Source organism: Polistes fuscatus, unplaced genomic scaffold, assembly GCF_010416935.1.
Source record: "Polistes fuscatus isolate 324 unplaced genomic scaffold, CU_Pfus_HIC Scaffold10, whole genome shotgun sequence".
Classification (NCBI taxonomy): Eukaryota; Metazoa; Arthropoda; class Insecta; order Hymenoptera; family Vespidae; genus Polistes; species Polistes fuscatus.
In genome coordinates, this window is record NW_025112998.1 from 2,589,640 (window position 1) to 2,615,102 (window position 25,463).

At 30.3% G+C, this 25,463-nt stretch overlaps 2 protein-coding genes across 3 annotated transcripts; one reads left to right on the top strand and one right to left on the bottom strand.

Moving 5' to 3' along the window:
* Positions 1-648: 648 nt before the first annotated feature.
* LOC122525435 (uncharacterized protein PFB0315w-like) lies at positions 649-6,406 on the bottom strand. Its single transcript, XM_043648245.1, has 6 exons — positions 6,188-6,406; positions 3,205-3,312; positions 2,888-3,097; positions 1,565-2,764; positions 1,321-1,488; positions 649-944 (listed from the first exon to the last, which is right to left on the bottom strand). Exons 2-6 carry the CDS (start codon positions 3,269-3,271, stop codon positions 757-759), a joined length of 1,833 nt encoding a protein of 610 aa, XP_043504180.1. The 5' UTR covers positions 3,272-3,312; positions 6,188-6,406; the 3' UTR covers positions 649-756.
* Positions 6,407-14,028: 7,622 nt separating this feature from the next.
* On the top strand, positions 14,029-15,723 carry LOC122525441. Of its 2 annotated transcripts, none has more exons than XM_043648268.1 (3): positions 14,029-14,114; positions 15,050-15,445; positions 15,521-15,723. In XM_043648268.1, exons 1-2 carry the CDS (start codon positions 14,106-14,108, stop codon positions 15,413-15,415), a joined length of 375 nt encoding a protein of 124 aa, XP_043504203.1. In that variant the 5' UTR covers positions 14,029-14,105; the 3' UTR covers positions 15,416-15,445; positions 15,521-15,723. The 2 variants fall into 2 exon arrangements, with proteins under 2 accessions (XP_043504203.1, XP_043504192.1); XM_043648257.1 differs by having other exon boundaries at positions 15,538-15,723.
* Positions 15,724-25,463: the final 9,740 nt, after the last annotated feature.

A 25,463-nucleotide genomic window follows, 5' to 3' on the forward strand; every position in this document is an offset into this window, starting at 1 on the left:
GAGTATTTCGTTAAACGCAATAATGTCTAATATAATTTGTATTTATGGCGACTACGAAAATTGCACGTGACGGTTACTTCGCTTCTCGTTTTTTCTTCCTTCTTTTGAATATACTGGCATAATTTAAAGGATTATTTTTCTTTTTAATCCAACATAGTAGATGTGTTAGCTTTTTCACTCTGTTTTGACGGATAAAACTTTAAAAATACGACCTTCGATGTGGAATGATTGATTATTGGAAAAAAGATAATCAAGCTTAAGGATAAGATATTGAAAGAATTGAGAATCATTATTTTTTCATTATAAATACAAGGATAAATCTATCTAACGTTATTGCTATAACATTACACAGATACAATTCAAGAACATTTCGTGGAATATTTAATTAAAAATTCATTCGTTTTTACAAGCCATGATGATAGTCACGGATTGACAATTAATTATAAATAAAAATGTAACGAGCTAATAAATAATTAATGTATTAATAAATATTTAAATCATTTTGAGACGAATTCGAGATAAAAATAATAAAAATTAATTTTTTTCTTTTTTTTCTTTTTTTTTTTTCAAATAAATAAGATAATAATCATAAAAAATATCGAGCGCAAGTATATGAAAAATGTTTTAAACGTTTATGGAATGCAATTGATATTAAAACGCCAAGTAAAAAATTATATCCTATTTCTGTAATATTTTTTGGGATGATTATAAACCCTATTATATTGGCAATAGTTGTTTTAGTCTGATTCTTATTCGCTAAAAAGAATCACACTCCGAGCAGCAGCAGGAACATTCCTCGGAACTTCCCGAGGAATATACCTCCGTCGAACTGTCCGTGGACCATTCCGATGAAAACTCCGAGGAAGATTCCGTGTATGAGCTTGTTGATGAAATCTCTTCGGAACTGTAGTCGGTAAAAGAGTCGGAAAATTCCTCCTCGTCTGCTGTATTTGGAAAATTTGTATTAAATTAACTGCTATTACTAATACAATTAATGCACGATAATATTATTTTTTTATCTTAAAAATCTACAATATAGTATATAATTTGGAATATATAATTAATAATATTTAATTTATTATTTTTTGGGATATAATCAATAATATTTAATCGATTATATAATTCTTATATATTATAATAAAATACTATTGCATATTATTAAGATAAAATAGTTAACAAGAAAAAGTATTTAACCCTTTCATTACGATACGTTTTGGCATGTATCATCGTTTAGTAGATTGTTCATGGGATTTTTTTATAGACGACTCGAATATGGGTCTCTATTAACGAAAAAGCGGTTTATCGAAAAAATTTAAATACCTCCTACGTGTTTCATATCTTTAAAGAGTTTAGTCATCTCATATTTAAATTCTTCCAAGTTATTTTGCATTTTGTTTACACGTAATCGTAGCTTAATTTTCATCTCTTCGTGTTCACGTTCATTCTGTTTCTTCCGTGACAACGATTCTTTCCTGTTATCTGTAACATCTGAAAATAATTTCAAATCAAACGAATTTCTTTGATACTTGCTTGCTTCTCTGTCGGGATCAATTTTTTTTCTTACATTTTGTAACTTTACGATCTGGCTTATTCTTCTTCTTACAATTGGAAGTCAGCGTAGATTTAACGAGTGCACTTTTTTGAGGAATATTTTTTGATTGTTTAAAATTTATTGGCACACGCGTTTTGTTAGAATTCGAAGATCTTTTTAAATTTTTTACTGACAAATTTTCTTTATTTGGATTGATAGAATGATTTAATCCATTAGAATTTGATTCGCAAGAATCGGAATCTATGAATTCAGTTTTGACTTTAATTACGTTGTTATCGATATTTAATTGTTTCGACGTACTCTTATCAAGTTGTATATATTTTTGAAATTCAGGAATCTCTCGATTATGATTGCTACAGATTTCTTTATCACCATTCTTAGAATTGGAAATATTCGTAGCTTCGTCTACGAAGAGTTTGTCTAATACGCATTTGTTCAAATTTAACAATGAATTGTTCCTTGTTTCCAGAAGGAAATCTTCACAACAATCGTTTGATTTCGTTAAATTGGATTCTTTTTCTTCGTCGTTCGTCGCGTTCTCATTAATTTTGGATTTTTCAGATTCCTCCATTTTGTCTTCTATTATTGGCGAAGAACTTTTAATCGGAACATTGGATTTTTTCGGTCTAGGCTTTTTCTTCGTACCAATTTTTGTATCTTTTTGTAAAGAATTTTGAACGACTATTGACCCAGCTTCAATCGATTGATCTTCATTTTTTTCTTGATCATCGAACGACGATTCCTTCGATTTTTCTGTTTGAGAAGACGACGAATAAATGAAATCGTTCGATATATTTTCATTGTCCATTTCATTCTCCTTCGACGGTATCATCTCTTTAATGTTATTTCCATTATCAACGTTTGCACCTAATTTATTCTTCGTAAGTTTCACACTTTTGATTTTTTTCGCAGTTTCTTTAACGATCTTCGGCTTTTCATTTTTTTTATTCGAATTCACGTTAACGTTTTTCTTTGCAACCCTTTTCTTTTTCGTTCCTAAAGCGTTGCACAATTCGAGTTCACCAGGAACCGTTGACATAGTATTTAACGTTGATTGGGAATTCGTATTTTTTGTAATTCTTATTAAATGTTTCACACCATCTATCAGATTGGAATTACCTAAACTAAGATAACAATCCTTGATCTCGTTAACTAGATTATTATACTTATTCTGTCCTAACAAAGAACACAAAACATCTTTCATTCGTTCACCTTTAAAAAAAAAAAAATAAAACGAAAGAAAAAAATAAACGATATACAAAATATGTAAATAAAATATTTAATTAGTCAAACGAACGAGTTTGACATTTCGATGAAAAAAATTAATCCAATTACCAGTCATATGTTTGAACCGGTACAAATAATTCTTGGTAGATTCGCAATTACCCCTACGTAATTCCTGCACGTATTCCCGTGGAAAAATATTTTCTATTTCCGCCATTTGAAAAACACCATCCGCGATATCTTGAGTGATTTCTTTTTGACTTTTAAAATTTAATACCATGTTTAACCACCAACTGATTTCTTCACGATCAACGCTACCTTCTGCGAAATAATTCAAATCAAATGTTTGTTTTGTTTCCTTCTTCTTCTTCTTTTCTCTCTTTCTTAAACAAAAAAAAAAGGAAAAAAGAAAGCTTAATATTTCTTACCAATAAATTTGTCGATCTCGTCGACCTCGGATTGATTATCTCTTCTTGGTATAACATTTAAACTCATTTTCTCTCTCTCTCACTCTCTCTCTCTCTCGATATATTTCACTGCAAAACAAACGGATAGTAAAATAACATATTTAACGAATGTAACGAATCTTTGTAAGCGATTAGATTACAAATAAATACGATTGTTTCACGAGTGGAAAGGTTAAACTTGTGTTGTCTTACGAAATTTTAATTTGCTTAAACTTTTGAAATTTTTATTAACGTAAAATTGATCGAAAAAAAAAATGAGAGAAAATTATTAACTAAGATGAATAAGAAGAATGATTATGAGAAATTATAAAAGAAAACGTATCTTTTTTTTTTTGCTTACCTCCAAGTACTTTAATCGGAGAACGTTTTTATTTGTAATTAATTTTTGTACATCCACCAGTATAAAGTAATTAGTATCGAATAAAATATATTTTTTTGTTGAAAAAAAAAAAAAAAAAAAATCGAAATTTAAAAAGCTGTCAAATTATTCAAATTTAAGTTTAATATTACCATTTAACACGAGATACGTATATCGAATAAATTCATCTAATCACAATCGAAAACTTCTGTATTACGACTTACTTAATTCAACCTCTACCGGTCGATTGTTTATTAAATCTCGAAAGTTTGATGATCGCCTTTTGAAAGCAGTTTATGAAAAGTTGAAACAGAGAAAAAAACATCTTCCTTTGTGCAAAACGTTAAAAACATCGTGTAAATAAAGATTATTCTTATGAGTAATCCAAATGTTTTTTAAAAGATGCAAAGAAAACAATAGGATATTTATTTATTGTTACAAATAACATCGAATAAGAAGAAGAAGAAGAAGACAATACAAAAAAAAAAACAAGATTAAAAAAGAAACATAATATTTAACCACATCTTTACGACCATAAAAGGATCGTACCGTGCAACGAAAGGATTAAACAATAGAATCTATTATTTATATGGAAAGACAAAACACAAAAGAAAGTTTTTTTTGTTTTTTTTCAGTGTACATTAAAAAAATTTAAACAACATTAAAAAAAATCCAAGGTATGATGATTACTTTTGTTGTTTAAATAATCAAAATGTTTATTAGGAAATAACAACAAATAATAAGATATTTTATTACAGATAATATAATATCAAACGTGAAAAAATATAATAACGAAAAATATAAAATTACACAAAAAATGAAAGATAATATATTTAAAAAATAGAAAATGTAATAATTAACGTTTAAACTTGATCATTCTTCGATAGAAAAGTTATAGTTTTGAATTTCATCTTCGGAATCGACTTCGGAATCGACTTCGTCTTCTGATTGGTAATCCGCATCATACGTATCATGAAATAATGGATTCGTTACAATTAAAGGAGAATTATCGTTTTCGTAATGATCAATTTCGCTATCGTTACTGCTGGCTGTATTTAGGAACTCGCTGATGGGTGATGTATTCCTTGAAAAACTATTTAAATCCTCATTCCTGTTGAAGTCTCTGATTCCGTTTACTTAAAGAAAAAAAGAAAAACAAATAAATAAAAACATAATATAAAAAGAAAAAAAATAAATTGGGAAGGAATTAATGTATTGTAAATAAAAAATATAAAATATTTTTAATTACATTTTGTAGGTTTTTTTTTTTTTAATTTTACCCTTTTCTTTTTTCATTTTAATGTTGATATAAAAAAATATGATTAAATTAATTTAAGACAAAATATTTCCTTCGAATGATTATTACGAATAAAACATGTTTTACTTTACAATTTAAAATTTGCGTGGTCATAAAAGGTGTTGTATTATTTCAGATTTTTTTAACTAACAAAACTATGAATTCTATTATCTCGAGTAAAAATTCAAGTAAAAATAGAAAAATAGATTATTGTTTGCGTGATTCAAGGAAAGTAGGCGCGTGGGTGTTAGACTGTTTAAAACGATTGGGGAAAATTCGTAGAAAAATGAATAGAATAAAGATAGACAAAGATAAGACGCGATGGAAAGAAATCACTTTCTATTACGTAAATGCTGATTACGTAAAAGTTGTTAATATTATTACGAGACGTTAAAGAAAAAAAGAGAAAGAGAGAAAGAGATAAATGAGGAGGAAAAGAATAAGTAATAAACAGGTGTGACTAGATTGTATCACATCTTATTGTTAATAAATCATCGTCTCTCCTATTTCTTTATCATTTTCTGATTTCCGTTACTGTGAATTTATTAACAACAATGTTAAAATGATTTTCTTTTGTATCAGATCGACCAGAAGTTAACCGGTCGAGTTATCGATTTCCGTTTACTTATTAACGTCACGGTTTTACCTACGCTCCATCAACGTCACGTTTGTTCTTAGAACGTTTATATTGTTTCGAGATATTGCACATCTAAACTTTTAGAATTGGTTAGAAAATTTTAATGAAAAACTCGTAAGATTTTTTTTCGGATATAAGATTGGAAAAGTTGTGGTGAATTAGTTTTGGTACTTGACTATGAACATTCTGTAAAGTAAGGTCAAATTTAAGGATAACGTAGAAAGGATGAGGCAGTGTTTTTTTTTTGAGTTTATACAGTAGTCCGGCATGCCATACTTTATAAAATACTTGTCTAATGTCTAGAAATATTGCTGAATAGTATTTTGAAATAAATTTAATAGAAAATACTGATTTAGTACGTAGATTAAAAAGGTTCTACACTTTTGATCCGGAAACAAGATTTGACTGATTAATAATTTCGTATTCTAATAGAGTTATTTATATGTTTACACTTATTATCGTAATTGTCTTTTTTATTTAAAATTCATGTTAATGTATCACGTCAGCATAAATTACTTATAATTCTCACTGAGAATTGATTGTATTTTCTAAATAAAAATATTTATATATATATAAATAAATAAAAATATTTGTTTCTTCAATGCATAAACTAATATCTACAATAGAATATCGTTTTATTATGTTTACTTACAATTGACACCGGACTCTGAGTCCGTGTTTGTGAGATTAGAACAATCACTATCCCATTCAGTAGAAGTATCATCGTCCTTCAGTGAAATTTTAAAAGGTGAAATCCTTTCTTTTGCGTTAGGATTATCATTTTTATCCGCCCCCAAATGCAATGATTCCCTCAAACGTTGTTCATCTTGAGCAGAATTAGCCATTTTAGATGATTTCGCACGTTTAAAGATGATTTCTAAGAAAGTTTAAGGAGAAAATCGTTGATTTCGAAGAAAATCTTTTTGGCAAGTTGCAAATGTTTTGTCTCGTATCAAGAAAGAGAGAGAGAGATAGAAAGATAGAAAGAGAATGAGAGAAAGAGACGGAGATAATGGATTGCTCTTCGTCGGTCGAAGGAAAAACAAATTTTCGGAGGCTTTTAAAGCGTTTTTCGGCGCTTTTGATCGCGCAACATAAGTATACGTACAGATAGTTGTAATTCTTATTTTATTAGGGCAACTCGACTTAAAATAGATATGGTAAAAATATACTAATTTTCGCGAAATCATTCTAACGTTTCTACGGACAGAAATCGCTATTGCCCCTAGTAAATTATCGTAAATATACCAATGTGTGCGTGCTTATTTTAGGCTTACCGAACGTACGTTACATACGTCAGCGGTTTTCTTGTTATCACATCCTCGCGTGTTCAGAAATCAGAGACGTAGAAAGAGAAGAAAGTGTGTGTGTGTGTGTGTGTGTGTGTGTGTGAAAAGGGAAAACACAGAAATTCAATTCGATTCGATTACATTCGATTGAACGTATGATTGACGTGTCAAATACCGAAAGGAAATGTTTTATCCATTCGTAACGGGATTATTCGAGATTAGGATTGTAAACGGATGACGCTGTGACAAAGCGCATACTTAAGTATGCGCGTTTGAATTCGATACACATACACCCACTGACCGGACAAATCATACTATTGAGATTTTACTTGGATTTGATACAATGTTTGTTTGGATTTTTTTTTACGATATATCGATCGATATATACGCTTTACGAGTTTACGTAAAGTGGAGTTCTGGAGTATTTTTTTCTAACCTTTCGAATATTAACTTCATTTTGCAGAGTGGACTTTTTATATTTGATTAATAGGATTTTGCTGGATTGTAATATTCAGTTGATTCTACAAAATTGTTAAGCTTTTTATTATTTTATTAGACATTAAAACTATGTTTTTTAAAATTCGATACTTTAAAACCATTATTATATATTTTGGTATTAATCACCGGAAAAGGTTGTATTTCATATATGGGAAAAGGTCACTGGAAGTCGGGAAAAGGTAATTTTCTCCAATGTTCAAAGTTGGGAAAAATTATTAAAAAATAGGAAAAGGTCAATGAGAATGACGGTGGTCGGTAGCTTTGATAAAATATATTTAGAGGGAAGGATGTTATTATGACCACCTGCTGGTAATTCGGCCTACTCGTAATTTCCATATTTTGAAAAACATATCCTTCAATGTCATTTGCTGCGTCAATTGGCTATTCATAATAATAAGCACAAATAATATAAAATTTCACGTGAAAAATGCTTTTAGGTTCATCCTAAAAAAAGGAGAAGATTTTTTTAATGAAAAAAAGTTAAGCCGTTGGATATTTTATTTTTGAAACAAAATTTCGCAGATTCCATATTTATTAATAGACATTTAAATTCTATAAAATTTTATAAAAATAGAAATATTTTAAACTTAATGCCAGTTGAGACATATCAATTCTCCGCAATGAAAAATAATATGACCCCCATATGAAGTTATAAAAGAATAGAAGAAAGCCAGTTATCAGAGAATAAATATCAATTTTTTTTTAAAATAATTAAAATTATGAAACAGATTTAGAGCAAAAAATATAAAATTGTTAGCAACTACGAAACTATCTTATTCTTTGACTTTATCGATTACTCTAATTCGAAGTTAAATAATAATAGTAAAAATAACAAGACTTTCCGGTCCGTTTAATAATAATAATAGAAAACGGAACGTTTTTTTTAAAAACGTCGATGGGACAAATTACAAATTCTCAACGTTCTATCTTTCATCCGATAAGAAATATTAAAGAGAATTTATTCGTCGGTAGTAGAGTCGGACGAATTTGGAAGAAAATCGAATTCTATAAATGCAAAATGGGGTTCGCGTGAATTACTATTATAGAACGTTGAGGATTCGTTATAGAATTAGAATTTTCACGAATTTCTCTAATATCGAATCGTTCTCTTTTTAGATTGAAATCAGTATGGTTATCAAAAGTTCGTAACCGGAGACGATACTACGAAAATCTTCGGATAAGTCAAATCTTTCCGGTAAATAATAATAGTTCTCTCATAGGTAGAAAATAACTCTAGGATAATTCAATTGGCGATTAATGCTCTCGGTGGGAAAAAAAAAGAAAAACTGAAAATAGAAAATGGATAAGAGTAAGCAAATCTTTCGAATATATTATTCGTTTCATATTATTATTATTATTATTATTATTATTATTATTATAATAATCGATGGGGAGAAATAATACTCGTCTTATTTCTTTTCTTTTTCTTTCTTAACAAAAATGCATGACGTCAGAAGTTGAACGTCGGTTGCGAAATATTTTCTAAATATAATAATATGTACCCGGAAGAAACTTGGAAAAATTCTATTCCGTTCGATTTATTTGCGAAAATTTCTTGTTCTTTTTTATCTTCTTGAGAGTTGAGGAGGTTTCTTTGAAAGATTTGAAATCGGCGCGGTTGAACGTGTCGGTGTATGGCACGTGAGTTTGTTAGTTCGATGGTCACAAAAAGAGAGACAGAGAAAGAGTAAGAAAGAGTAAGAAAGAGATGGATGCCTAACATGAGAGTCAAAAGACGGTCAACAAAGAAACTGCTTTGACAATCGGACTGACTCGTTGGCAACCTGCCGAGGAGTTTGTCGAGAGAGTCCACTATGTCGTTTGCTGCAAACCATGTAGCACAATATACCTATCTATATACGAACATACGTTTACAAACACGTTAAGTATACGTATATGGTATCTACATATCATGTGGTGTATTATTTTCACACTAATATAATATTCGATAATAAACAAAAATACTGACATATAAACTCGTCAAATATTTTATGATCAATTCGTACGAAAACAAAAGAAAAGATCTTAAATAATTATAAATACATATGTTATAGATTTTCGTATTTAAAAAAAAAGAAAAAAAAAGCAACTTGCTCGGTTAGAATGACCGTTAATAATAAACACAATTTATTTCGAACAGTCAAATATTATCAACGTTTTAACGACGAAAAATCAAAGGAAAAAATAGAAAGGAAAAGAAAAAAAAATTCACTTATTTTCTAATTTTAGTATCTCCGTTTTTATAACCTCGTAATAAAAATTGTTTATGATCCTATATTATATACCCTTTGTGTAATATTTCTTTTCATTCGTATATATCAAGTTGAATGTGGAACGTTAATTTTTACATGGGTCTATTTTTTAATATTTTTTAATTTGTTATTATTCGTTAAATATGTATATTACATTTTGAAATATTAATTAGAGAAATATTATTATAAGTTAAAGCAATCGTGTGCAATGCAATTATCTTATTAGAAGGTTCAGTATTCAACATTTTAAAAGTATGATCAAAATGAAACACCTTGTACGTACCTAATCTTATTCGATATCCCATAGAGATCATAAAGAGAGAAAGAGAAAGGTTTGGGGGCGGGGGAGGGGGAGGAGGAGGGGAAGGGAAAAGGTGTTGACGATGGTACATCGACTCGTTCTCTTAGTTAGAACAAGTTCACAAACCACATAGAATGAACTATGTTTCTATTAATAAACGTGGAACCTGTTCGGCAAGTTCGCTTAGCGATGTGCTGTGTTTTTGCCCGATCTAAAAACGTTCCTTCTTTCACGCCAGATGGATAGATACATATGTATATCCAGAAATAATCATTTAAATAACGATCCTAGAATGAGATTAAAGCGAGTCCCCTGATATTTGAACTTTCGGCAAATACAATTTGAGAAGGTTCAATATTAACGCGTTCGCGTTTCGATCTAAAGTGAATTATTCATTTTTCCATTTATTTTCTCGATTATCCTCTAGTTAAATAATTCCACCTCTATATCTTTTATATGTTTATTTATATAATGATCTTAATACACTGTTATATCTCTCTCTCTCTCTCTTTCTCTGATAATAATTAAATCAAATAATAATTCCCGTTTAAATGAATTAGATTGCAATTAAAAAATTGCATAAATTTGGATTAAAAATATTTTACCCTAGAAATCATTGTAATGTTGCAGTGTCATATCGATCGAAAAAAATTTCCTATGAAAAATACTTATCGCATACAAATATACAATAATAAATAAACTTTTATAGTGCTTGTTTAAAAAAACAAAAACAAAAGAAAAAATACCAGAGAAATAAATACTTTACTTTAAAAAATGACTAAAAATTATTACCACTAAAGATTACTTGCAACTACTAAAAATAAATACTACACTTTAATCTCCGTATTTTTTATCGATTGATTTTATCAGAAATGAATTTATCCTTGAAAGAAAAGAATACTATACTCGTCGTTCTATTGCCAAGTTCATCGCGCCCACACAACATCCAGAGTTTTCTGTTCGTTATTTTCTCTCTCTCTCTCTTTTTTATTTTTGTATTTTTCTCACTTGTGTTCTTTATCTTTACGCTTGCATGAAACGAACATAGAAGATTACAATGAAACATATTGACGTTTCTTCCTTCATGCTCGACTATGTGATGTAACCAACGAGCGTGAGTGAATAGAAGGACGAGGACGTATGTGCATATGCACAAATGCACTGTGCATGCATATACATGTGCATTATATACCTTACGAAGGATATAATAATGACGTCATTGATGTCTACTAGAGATTCGTTCAATGCCGAGGGTAGGTCGATAATTTGCATAGGCGCCGCCGTCTATAGGCATCGAAGTGGAAAAATGCTGGGGAAAAAAGGTGGGGAAACAAAATAGGGTTGGGTGACGTCATCCTTCGATACGAGTGACGTCATCTTACTTCATTCTTCCCTGACATCGAAAAGATCGTGAACAAAGTCGCGTCTTCACCCCAAGGGATCTTTTCCCTTTTTTCGTAAATGCTAGCATGAACTTTCGCTTTTCTTTCCCCTCCACCACCCTCCACCGCCCCTTAAACCCCCATACGTATATTGAATTTCGAGAGAGAAGGATAATTTCGTAGGCACGCGATGACGCGAATAATATCCGAACTATCCGTTCAATAAACTTTTCGATCGTCATCGTCTGACTTTCGACAAATAGACAAATAACCCTAACTTTGACCATCCAATGGGGGCCCCACCCAATCCATTAAATTTATTTCTTTTCGTGAAATAATATTTATTTCATTGGAAACGATTGATTTTCAACGTTGGTACATTTATATGTGTGTTTGTGTGTTTGTGTGTGTCTGTGTGTGGGTTGTATTTAATGTTGGTATTAGAATTTCGATCGAATTATTACGCAGATCACTACAACGTCATTGAGAAAAATTAGGTTGTTTTCGAGAGACAATAATTTTTTGTATCGAATGAACGAGTATCGTAATTAATTTTTAGAAAATTATTCTACGATGTGGCCAATTTTCAAATTACATACAAGTATTGGTAGACTCGATTAATATTATCGAAGTTATGGGATTTTAAATTTATTTCTTAGAAAAATACGAAAAATATGTTTATCCAATTCAATATATATTGATTAATAATTATGTAGAAAATAAATTAGATCTAAGATAATAATAAATTAAAAAAGAAATTATATCAAGAAGTTCTTAAAATTGTATAAACAAAATTTAGATTGATATATGTATAGGCAGTTTTTTTTTTATACCAGTCACGAAATAAGACCAATAATCGGTCGACGTACCGTAAACGAAGACCTCAACGATACGTTGATCGATATCCTGCTGCTAATTCGGACTTGACTGATTTTATATTTAGTCTCGACTAGTTGAAAATAGAAAAATATTTTAGTATTCTCTATCGGTTTGATGAACGAACTAACGTAAGACACGATACCAATTTTAATTTACCCAGGGACCATCATTCCAATCCACAAACTTGGATTACTATTTTTCTTTATAAATTTCTTTTCATCATGGAACAAATATTTAGAAATATTTTTTCAAAGTAACATAAACCTAATTTTCATTAACTTTTGTCTAGAAACTTTATTTCTATCTCTTACAAGTTTTTTTACTGGTTTTTAACATTAATCAAAATAAGCAGCAGCATTTTTATGTATCACTTTTACCTCTTTAGGATGCAAATTTGAAAATGAAAAAAGTGACGTACGTATACGCACGCGTTTAAATAATTTTCGTTTAGGCGAAATGATTGTATGCTAATCCAAGTAAAAGCAATATCGAATGTCTCATATATATTTCTAAAAAAAAAAAGCATAAATTATTATACGAATTATGTTATTTTGAAGGAACACGAGAATTTGAAATCAAATTCAATTGGAAAGTTTTGAGATGGAAATATTCGAATTTCAATCATTTTCGTGAACGATGCCTACCACTAACAGAGTTAATATTTTATTTTACGAACGTTTTTATAGCGAGAGGGTTAAAATGATCACTAAAAAGCTTCGCACGTGAGGACTATAAATTAAAATTGAACTATAGTAAACGATGTATCGTATTGTATTCAATTGGAAAGTCTCTCGAGCATTTATCAGCGTGTTAAAATATCGTACTTACATTTGGTATGCTTCAGTCTCTATGACCTTGACTCGTCTCGTAACACCTTAAAATGCATACACCTGTACGATATGCATGCAGTTAATAAGCACTCGATTGTAGGGTAATAAACAATAGGATAATGATAATAACAAGAAGAAGAAGAAGAAAATGCACGATTTCGCCAATTTGCAATAAGACTAATATCAAATAAATATTTGTAACAAATTAACACGTTTCAATAAAATAATGAATTACGTTTTACCAAAGCAAGTGTAATTTCGTCTCGTTCGTACGTCTTTTGGTATTCGTTAACTGTCGATAACTGTTGGAAACAGACGATAATCGAACGTTCTTATTGGTTCATTCGTTCTTAACGTAAAATAATATATAAAAAATATCATAAGAAACAAAACAAAGGATCTGCTACAGTTCTCTGCTAAACACGAAAACATACAGGTATAAACACACACACAAACACACACGCATATATGTTAATTCTTGAGAACCTTACCAACACATCTGACTATTTTTGTAAACATAACACAAATACGTTGCCATTATCGATAAATATACTCAATTTCTCCTTAAGTATATTACATAGTCATTACAATTTATTTGAATAAATTTATAATGAAAAATTCAACTTATCTTCCTCTTCTTTTATTTTCACATTATCGATTCAATTAAAATACGATCGAATAGATTATACCGTTTTTTTTTTCTGTCGTTTTTAGCTCGTTAGTATTCAATGCTTTGATGTAGGAGTTAAATTTTTTAGCTAAAGAATAAGAAGATTGAGAAAAAAACTGATAAAACACATTGGGAGAGAACTTATTAAGTTAATTAGAGGTACGTTAATGAAAGTGGTAGCCAATTATGTTTGATAAGTAGTAAGAAAAACGATTTTAGAGAGAATAAATCTGAAAATCGGGGGAGGAGGAGGTGGAGGAGGTGGAGGAGGTGGTGGTGGTGGTGGTGATTGAGCAGGGTAGGGATAAGGGGGAATGGGGGAGAAACTGCTTGACTCATCAAAATAAAACGTTGATCATGTTGTAAGACCAGTGTCTAAGCTTGTATATACTCGAATACGTATACACTCATATAAAAGTGTCATCGTGCGATCCGCGGAGGATAGTTGGACTCGAAGCTTCGAACGAACATGATCGAGGTAAGGAAATCTCGAAAGAAAGAATCCTGTATTTTGATCGAAGTCGTTTGTGAGATTGGATTTAAGGAAAAGAAAAGAAAAGAAAAGAAACGAAACAAATAAATACAAAGGAAAGGATTCCGATTTACAATAAACAAGTGTATAAAATCCTGTGCGTCGCGTTTTTTAGTTTCTTCTTTTATTTTCTCGACTACTATAAGTGAAAAAGAAAAGGAATAAGTATATTAAAAAAAAAAAAACAAATTGAACCCGTTTCATTTTGAAAAAGGAATTGGGAAAATATATTTGAGAGTTCATTTCTTCTGTATTCGGTTATATGTTGGTTCTTTTTATTTTCTTTTTTAGTCAGATATTAATTCGTCGCATTGTTTTTTTATCTTTTTAATTTAACAGGGTCAAGTTCGGGAAGAAGATAAATTACGGATTTTATATAAAGTACGTTTTAAATTTTCCCAAGCGTCCTATCGCGCGTGGTTGGATTAAAATGATTATTATGATAATTTATTTCGCTGATAGTTTAAAAAGAAAAACACATCGCGGTGTTGGAATCCGTAAGAAAGTGTCGGTTGGTCGATCTTTTATTCGGCAAGGGATCTATTTGGGTCAAGTGGAATGGAAGAGAATTTACTTATTTATTGTAATAGTCGGCGTGGGTGCGACGCGATTTGAGTTATTTCAGACTTTCTAGATTTCTGTCAAGTTTAACATTCTTTAATAAACATTTGGTATGCATGTATCTACCTATTCTTTCATTTGTGAAAGACGAGAAAACAGGTCAGAGAGACAAACATATTCGTTTCTTTTCCTCATATATTTTTTCGTACTTTTTTCTTTTCTTCTTTTTTTTATTCGCTTCATCGTAATCGTTATTTATATATTTCTTGATATTTGTTGTTTTTCATGTGAATTGAATCATTTTATTTTACCATTCGCAGATCATTTTATTATTCCTCGGCGTTTATGGAACCCTCGCCGTTCCGTACAGACCCCATACGGACCGCGAATTTCGTACTTTGGGCAATGACGCGGTCGATGACATCGAAATCGACGAAGTTCGTCTTCCCGGTTCGGCGAATTTAGATGAAAAATCTATACCCCTTTCTCGACTCTACGTTGTTGAACCAGTTAACTTACCTGGCAATGAAAATTTAGAAGAAAGGGCTCAAATACGGCTGGCTTTACCTGGTACGAAAAATTTAGAGGAGAAAGGTATACCTGATTATGTGCTCAAACGGATGGCCAATCCAACAAATCGTCGAATTTCCAGTCATCCTGATTTTGAAGAAATTCCTATTCAATGAAAGGAAAAAAAGAATTATTGTTGTTGCTTAGTGAGTATAGTTTATTTTTTTCTATCTTATTTTTTCTTTCTTCTTCTTTTTTTTCTTTTAATATGTTTTATATAGTTATATTTATGTTTTAGATAAAATTAGATAAACCAGGATTTTATAGATTTATAAATATTTGTTAGAATAATAGTGATGTCGAGATGGACAAGGACTACAAAAAAATTAAAATTAAACACGAAGACGTTTAGCGAATGATTTTATCATTGTTCCTTACAATGTACGATATATTTCGTATTTTATTAAAATATTTAATACAGTTATATGTTTTTTCATATTTTTTTGATTGCGCCTTAATACGAATATACGAAAGAAAATGATGATCTATACTTGATAGCACAAAAAAGTTGGAATAGAACTTAAACTATCTATAACTATCTATACTACTAACTATCTATAACTATATATAAAAGTTTCTTAATGATTAAATCATAATTTTTCTTAAAAATATATTGTACAAACTTATACTTCAACATTTCACTTAAATATGAATGAATATGAAGACGATTATTTAATTTAAACAGTGAGTAATTAAGCTACTCGAGTGAGCCATTATAGTGGCTCATCGACCTAGAAAAAATAATCGCAAAAGCCACTTTAGTGGCAGGCCGGCTAAGGCGCATATCGGTAATTGTAGTGCTCTACCATTATCTTGACGAGCGTCGGTAACTGCCACTGTCGGTAACTGCCACCGTCGGTAACTGCTACTGTCGGTAACTGCCACTGTCGGTAACTGCCACTGTCGGTAACTGCTACCGTCGGTAAGATTACTATTTTTAAAACATCGACCGTTTTTAATGAGAGTTTGTACTTTAATAATATTGACCGTTAGGAACCTAAATACAAAATATTAGCGACGTAGAGTAAAAAAAATTTTAAGTCTATTACCGACGGTGGCAGTTACCGACAGTGGCAGTTACCGACAGTGGCAGTTACCGACGCTCAATAAGATAAAGGTAGAGCACTACAATTACCGATATGCGCCTTAGCCGGCCTGCCACTATAGTGGCTTTTGCGATTATTTTTTCTAGGTCGATGAGCCAATATAGTGGCTCACTCGAGTAGCTTAATTACTCAATGTTTAAATTAAATAATCGTCTTCATAGTCATTCATATTTAAGTGAAATGTTGAAGTATAAGTTTATACAATATATTTTTAAGAAAAATTATGATTTAATCATTAAGAAATCTTTATATAAAACATACGAACTTTATATATATACGGCTGATAATTTTAAAACATTTAGATAGTAAAGTATTGCTTTTATATACGGTAACTATTTGATAACAGACTTCACACACACACATTAACTTCTATTATATTTTATTATTGTTATATCGCGACAATTGCATAATCCTTCTGAAGAAGATATACATAAAAAATATAACGAATAAAAAGATGTTAATCAGTCAGGGCTAACAGCTTATTTTAAATAGCACATCCATCAACTTTCTGTGCTTGGGTGTTTTGCGATTGTAAAAAAAGACTATACAATATTATTACATATAAAAAATAGATTATTTTTGGTATTCAGTTCTTATCTTGCAATATTTCTTTTTCACGCGTTTATAATTTATATATTTTATAATTAAAGTTAAAAAAAGAAAAGAAAAATAGAGCAGAATGTATACCTGAGCAAGTTGCATAAAATTATAATAAAATTTTATAGATGCGTTCGAAGTTAAAGCCAATCCCCCAACGATGAAATTGAATACAAGCAAACGATTAACGACGAAATTATAGGAAGCTTAGTCGCATTTCTCTGGCTTAGGGAAGCTTTAAACTGAAATTAATTGAACTTGGAACTCATACGTGTCACACGTATATATATATATGTATATGTACGTGAAAAGAGCATACACATAAGTTTGATGTACACGGTGCTACTATATCTTATGAGCCGGAAAATGCAGATCGTGAAGTACGAAGGTAATGGATTTTCTCTCTTTTAGAAGAGAAACGCGTTTTAATACCCATTCCATTGGTCTCTCTTTTCTCTTTCTGTGCGAGGAGATACTTTTTCCTTTTTTTTTTCTCTTTTCTCTTCCCTTTTTTTTCTCTTGCCATTTCCTTTCTTTCCTATTTCCCTTATTCTTTTACTTTCTCACACACTATCTTTTTCTCATTCTCGAATGACAAAGCCATATAACGAATTCATTTTGTTTCTTTCGTACAAGGAAATTCGATTAAACGTATTATAATCGATGTATTATCCTTATTCTGTTCGATGGGTACTACCTTTGTAACGATTAAAATGATCTTTTGACATTTATTCTAAGGATAATTCAGACTTTTCTTTTAAAACGTAGCTTTACTTCATTTTCTTTTTTTGTTTTCAAGCCTTTTGATAATTCGATACAAAATTTCCTATTCATTCGATCGTATAATATAATTATACAAAAGAATTGTTGTATCATTAATACATATTTTTATCGTTATATCATTTTGTTTTGTCGCATAGATTAAGGATAAATAAGAGACAAGTAAAAAAGTCCGGTGAGATAAAGTAAAAAGAAGAAATAATTAGCGAGAATCGTGATAATGAAGACACATTTAGTTGTTTATTTCGTTTCTTTTTTTTTATCTTTTATTCTAAGTAGTTTCGCCTTTCAATTTGTATACAAAGTACTACAAAGCATTTTGCGTTAGAAATGAGGGTAGTACGCTTGGAATATTCTCAATAGCAATTAACTTGGGACGATTAATTATTACGATCAGATTACGTAAAATGCCGAACGCGTACTAGTTATACGTATATATATATATCGTTATATGTATCGTTATATGTATGTATTTATACATGTATTTATATATATATGTCTTTTTGTATGTGTACGTGTATGTAGTATTACGTGCTTCTCTTTTCACCGAACGGCTGCTTCGCGTACTCCGCGCCAACATATTTCTCCTTAATTACATCTCGGTGATTACTTTGCAGTAATGAGAAACAAATTTTGGATACATTGGAGAACAAACAGACGATTTCGTATAAGAGAATAGAACGGTTAGCTTAAGAGATCTCTTCTTTCGCTTTATCGGGGAAAAATCTTTTGATCTTTTCTTCAACATCAAATTTCTCATTAACCCTTTGTATTAACGTCATATTATAATTTTGAAGTTGCGTACTTATAAAGTCGGTACTTTATCAAATATTTGATTTATTCGATATTTGATTAATATACGAATAATTAATATTATCTCTTAAGTTATTCTCTCATTATCGGTGTGTAATATAATTCAATGAAAATAAATAACGTTAGAAATTTAGATCGCAAGTAAATTTTGTACTTTTTGGACACAGGAAGAAGAACAGATTTTCTTTATAAAGAGTTAACGTGAAATTTCATTTGAATGTTACACGTGAATGTTACAAGTTCATTAATGAATTTATTAAAAAAGAACATATTAAATTTAAAAATGTAGATTTTTTAAAAGGACGAATATACATACATACATACATATGTGCTTATATTCATCGAGGTTAACCAATTCAAAATCATATTTCTTAGGCGAGAACATACTTGTATAATACTTGGTAAGCCAAGACGAGGAGAGTTAAAAACGAGGACATTTGCATATCCTCCGATAAATTACGAGTTTCATTTAAGCGACGGTTATTTCCTGGGCTAGGAATTACGCGCTCGGAGGAACGAGTAAGTACACGCACCTACTCTCTCTCTGCTGATTTTCTACTTAAAAAAAAAGAAGAAAAAAATATAAAAACGTTTCGAAAGTAAATTGCGATGGAAATTACATCGGGCGTCGTTGGAAGTTACCCTTGCCATCTCACCTCCTCCATTTAAAGTTTCACATCGTTTCTCTTACGTCTTATTAAGTATAAAGATAAGACGTATGTGTGTGTGTGTGTGTGTGTGTGTGTGTGTGTGTGTGTGTGTGTGTGTGTGTGTGTGTGTGTGTGTGTGTGTGTGTGTGTGTGTGTGTGTGTGTGAGGAAGGAAGAATGAAAAAAAAAAACGAAGAATAATAAAATTAAAATAGCGATTTGCGTTTCAACGGTATTCTGGACTATTTTCCTAATCTTTTCACCGATATCCTTTATACAGGGATTGTACCGATGTTGTTGTTCTCCTGTTAGTTTTTTTTCTTCCCTATTGAGTGAGAGAGAAAGAGGGAATAAAAATAAAAAGAAAATAAAAGAGAAAAAAGAAATTTCAAATAGCCCAACAAGGAGCTTTTCCTTTCTTCCGTTGTCGACGGTTTTAAAAGAAGCTCGAAACGCGACGACCGGGACCAATTTTCCGTTAAACAAGCAAAAAGTTTCTCTGGAGAATGTAGTATCTACCAACCAACCAACCAACCAACCAACCAACCTTCGTACATTCCTGCAGTTGGCTTTTAACATTTGGTGGAAAAATAAAAAGCACTCATTTGAACAACACGCATGTCATAACGATCCTTGTACGATTCAGTGGTTGCTATTCCAGCAAGCGTAAAAACTGACTGAATGAGAGAGAGAGAGAGAGAAATCGAGCATTTTAAACAAGCAAACTACTCATCCTCGCAACGAATTTTATGAGAATTTATTATCACGATTAAATTCACAAGCATTCGATTGTTTTATATACCTAATGATTATAATCCCATCCTTATCCTCCGTTTGTTTCCTATTATTTTCAAATTCGTTTCTACAGATATTCCTACTATTGTTCATATTTATTTTATATTTTAATTTTACCGATATTAATTGTTTTTTTCTTTTTTTCTTCCTTTTTTACATTACTTTTCGATTCCCGATATAAATATTAATAGTAACAATGGTATCTACAAATGTTATTGTTTAATTAACTGTTTTCCTACATCTCATTCTATTTTATCGAAAGATCATTGTTCGACATAAAGCCACCTTAATTGCACACGCATCTACTGGAGGAATAATTGATGAAGTACCTGGCGCGATTATCAGTATGTTCAGATAATTCCGCGGATTGTTATGAAAGCCAGGACTGAACAATGTCGATGATCGATCGCTTATATGGCGTTGTAGCGTTTACCACGCTACACGAATTGCAACATGAGCTAATGACGATACCGTCTCGTTTTCCTCGATTATGCGATATACCGTATAAATACAAAGGTGCATAAGATCGCTCGGCGAAAGTTATAAATGACTCTTTTACTAAGTAAGTGCGACGGAATACCGTATCATTAAACAATTATCTTCGTTGTACAATATTTTCTTATCGTTTTGAAAAAATACAAAAATTATTCTAATCGTTTAAATAAATAAGATCATCTCGGGACGCATGACTTACTTATTATCTGCCAATTATCGTTTTAATATTTTTTAACTACATCTTATACTTTAATTCTTTCGTAAACAAGATGTTTTATGGTATACAACTATTATATGGGTCATTGGGGACATGCATGAGTGGTCGATGGTAACGAAAAAAGCGTTAAATAAATTATCATTATTATAGAAGATTAATAGAAAAATTGTTTAATAATCAAATAAATTGACGAAATTCTAATATACTTAATTATTTATACTTAACAAAATATACCTACGAATATATCGACAATTTATTCGAGAATATATATTTATCATTAATTAATACAAATACGGCCCGAACAAATAGATATGTATTATATATAATATTTTAAAATATTAAAATTTGATAATTAAAATTACCGTTCAACTCGATAATCTATATCGAGAAAAATATTCATAAGCGTATGTTATTCATTTACTTTAAATTATACTTAGCATAAATTATTCTGACAAGAATAGTTACCGAATAAAATAGGAATATAATTTATTAATAAATCTTTTATAATATTTATATTTCATCCTCTCTAATTAAAAAAAAAAAAAAAAAAAAAAAATCGAACACAAAGTTACGAAACAAATTAATACCGCGTTATTAATAATACTTTCCAATAATGCTTTTATGATATTTCAATATCGAACAAGACAAAAAAAAAGGAATATAATAATAGGAAAAAACGTGGACGAATTAAAAAAGTAATTCGTCTTCCGTGAAACGTCTCAGTGATAAAAAGTAATCGAATTTCGTTCATGCAATTGCCTAGACCAGGTAAATACGCACGAATGCGTATACGCGCGAAATACTTGGACACGTCACGTTGGCAACACGGCAGAGAAACACGGTATCGAATGAAACATCTTTTTGACCGTGTAATCAATGCTTTCATCTCGCCTACGAGAGGACAAAGTGTATTGTATCGATAGATTCCACAGCAGCGTTGAAGCTTACCAACCAAAAAGAATAGATCGCTTTAGATATACACTCTCTATCTGCAACGTTCTACCTTTCAAAACTACCACGTAGTCTCGTTTGAATCACGCCGTTAAGCTATTCACCATTGTATTCAACCATACGAAGCTTCCCAGAAAGAAAAAAAAGAGAGAGAGAGAGAGAGTGAGTAAGAGAGGAGGAGGGGGAGGGAAATCCTTTATCTGGATCTTTTATCATGTTATCGGTACTCTTTAACGTGTACCGATATAATACATTTGCAGATTCTAATACTTTAATTTATTAACAATGGTCAATACTTATGAATGAATTTTATTTGTTATTTGGTTTTTCCACGTCTGATTTTTTTTTTTTTTTTTTTTTTTATTAGATGCAAATTTTAAATTCGATTCATTGGTCAGGAACTTTATAACAAATGTATTTTAATTTTAATTATATTAAATATTAGTGGATAATATTATAGAGAACGTTCGATATATTTTAAATGATTGTTAAATAATTCAATGAAATTTTTTATTTTTAATTTAGAAACACGATGAATAAGTCCAATGCGCTTTTCTCTTCGAAATTCATCGTTAGATTGGCTTTATTGTCTTCTATGAAAGTCAGTTGAAATTCTTTTGTTGATTGTTTGTTTCCTGAAAATCCATAAAAATATTGAAAACATATGGCAACGTATAAAAATCTGCAGTCTTTTTTTTGTTATTCGTTCGGAAAGTCAAATGAGAGTACATAAAAAATATTTGATTTATTTTCATAGAAGACAATGAATCAGTCTAATGGTGGATTTCGAAAAGGACCGAACACTATGTTTATACTTTGTGTGTTATTAGATTACCTTCGATTGAACAACGATATGTGAATATGATTTAAAAAATGAAATACATCTAATACGATTTATTATTGAAATATTATTAATTATACCAAACATACGACTTAATCCTACGAATAAAAATAATTTTAAATAGATAAAATAATATATTCGATGCGAATAATTATCGACCGTTTCTTGTGCCTAATTTTCATTGCTTTACATCGATTGCGATGTATCACTATTGCCAATAAAAAGATTGTTGTTCCCGTTCGTTCAGTATTTTTAATCTGTATGTTGCATAAAAATAAAAATAAGTAAATAAATTAGAGAGGAATGAAATAAATTATTAAGATTAAACTGTCATCGGCGATCAAGAGTTATAATATATTTCCTCATTAACATGGATTTGTTTATGAGAGATCAACAACAACTAATCTAGCCATATTCGATAACTTTGTCACTCATGTGTATGTGTGTGCTATTAATATATATATAATAATATAATAATCAAATCCAAGTTGATGTTATATATGTTACTTTCAATGTATTACTGTCGAGGTAATGTATATAATCTCTTTTTGTATTTTTATGGGAAATTTTTAATTTCGTTCGTTACTGTCGTTCATCTTCATTTTGTATGATGCATCGACTATGGTTTTTAATATTTTTGATTGCATTGATGCTAGCTTTTTTATATGATTCATTGCTGCCGTTCCCCATAGTATACGTGGAAGTTTGGAAGATTAAATTCTTATAGTGTGCAATAAGGAAATTGAAGATCCTTTCATGATCGTACAAACATACACAGGATAATATTTATATTATTTGCATTCACAACCATAGGAAGCGTCCCAGAAAGAAAGAGAGAAAGAGAAATAGAAAAAAGAAAGAAAGAATTTCTAATCTGGATGTTTATTTCGTATCCTATAATATATTACGTTTCAGATATACTACGGTACACACAAGAGTTGTTTTTTTCTTTATAATTTTTTTCGTAGGATAAAGGAACCGTCGACAAAGGTGAGTCAGTTGATCTTGCGGCGTCGTTGATATAAAACCGTGTTCATATTTTTTCTAGATTTTCTATTCTATTAAAGTAATACATTATTATCGTTTATTAAATAATTATATATAATTATTTTAAAATAAATTCTGTCAGGTTTTATGGGTTAGTACGTGAAAGTGTTGAGTTCAAATTAATGAAGGTCTGACGAACGTGACGAGTTCTCCGAATTAATGTGATTGTCATGGTTGGTACAGGAAAGGTACGGGAAGTATCGTTGCATTTCTGCCACGTGCATTGTGCCGTCAAAAGATCGTAAAGATAAAAACTTATGTAATATTTATCATTTTGTTTCTCAAATACGTACACTTACACAAAAAATAATTTCAAGATGTACTAATCCAATGAAATATATCAGCTTTAATCTAAAATACAAACTCACTTTCTATATTCCAAATTCGTTGAAATCGTTTGAATTAAAAAAAAAAAGGAAAGTAAATAAATAAAATAAAAAAATTAGAACAAAAATGGTGGATTGGAATTAGAAAAGAAGAAAGAGGATACGATTTAGATGAAAGATCGGATAAAGGATCGAGGTTTCGAAATATACATATGTCTTTGTATAGATTGTAGAAGGTACAGGAAGTTTCGTTGCATCTCTGCGTGTGCACAGTGCAGTCGAGAGATTGTTAGGAGGAAAACGTTACAATGCACCGTATTATCAAGCCGCTAGCGTATTATACCATAGGAGAGTTTCACCGAGTATACTTTGCTCACGCGTATACTGTGCCGCGTTCTAAACCAGGCTTTGTACGCGTTTACGAGTTCCTCTCGCATGCTATTAGCCCTCTTTCTTTCCCTCTGTCTCACTCTCTTTCCTTACTCGACTTTTATTTTCCATTGAAAAGGAGAACGTTTCTCTCGCACTTTTTGAGAATCTAAAGTGCGTTCTCGTGAAACAGCATAAGAACAGATGGCAACAGAAAGTCGGTGAGTTACATTTTTTAATCGTCATATATGTATATGTTACCGGAATAGTGGGAAATCTGGCAATGTTAGCAATACCCCGGCATTGTCCTCAATGCAAAGCGTTTTTTGACAAAGTCGAAAATGTATTCATATTTCCCACATTTTCTAGAAATTCTTAAGAATGACAAATGGGGAACAGGTAAAGTAAAAAAGAAAATATAAAATATTTCGTTTTAAATCCGCTTATCTTTCGATACGATAAGGAACAAAAGATACAGATTTTCTATGGTAATTTCTATGAATATCTGTCTAAACATAATATCATTTTCTACTATGATAAGGAACAGTGGACCTTACATAATAACACACCATCATTGACTAAGTTTCAGTTTATGAGGTTTCTATCAATTTTTAAAACCATTTCTTTATTATCTTGATGACCTGTTGATCGTAGGTGTATTTGATTTCTTTTTTGTAAAGATATTTAAAAATAAATTATTAACCGATGTGACCATACTAAAAAAATAATCCCATATTGTCCTACGATTCAAAAGTTAAATATTTCTTGAGTTATACTCATTGCCAATATATTAGAGTCCAATTCCTATAAATAATATTATAAATGAATACATTAAATAAATTTTGTATAAAATAAATTACGAAAAATTGATTTATAAAAGATTAAAATGGAATTTTTCATTTGAACATAAATCGTAGATATTATTTTGAAAAATTTACAGATAATAAGATATTTATAAATTATAATTGAGATCGTTAATTTTTGTTATGAATCGATGCAAGCATAATTAAGTATTTGTATATTTTATAATAGTCAAAATATCGAAGGATTCGTATTAGCGTTCTCTCGTGTATAAATCTATTTATAATTTTGAGTATCGTATGCGACTAATGAGATCGTTACCGTGTAGTGTTTAAGATAAATATACGCGAAGGAATGAGGGAAAGGTAAAGTAAAGA

Coding starts and splice junctions, on each gene's coding strand:
- LOC122525435 (XM_043648245.1), bottom strand. CDS start 3,271: ATGAGTTTAAATGTTATACCAAGAAGAGATAATCAATCCGAGGTCGAC. Junction 2,765..2,887: donor CCGGTTCAAACATATGACTG/GTAATTGGATTA, acceptor TTTTTTTTAAAG/GTGAACGAATGAAAGATGTT. Junction 945..1,320: donor AGATATGAAACACGTAGGAG/GTATTTAAATTT, acceptor TTCCAAATACAG/CAGACGAGGAGGAATTTTCC.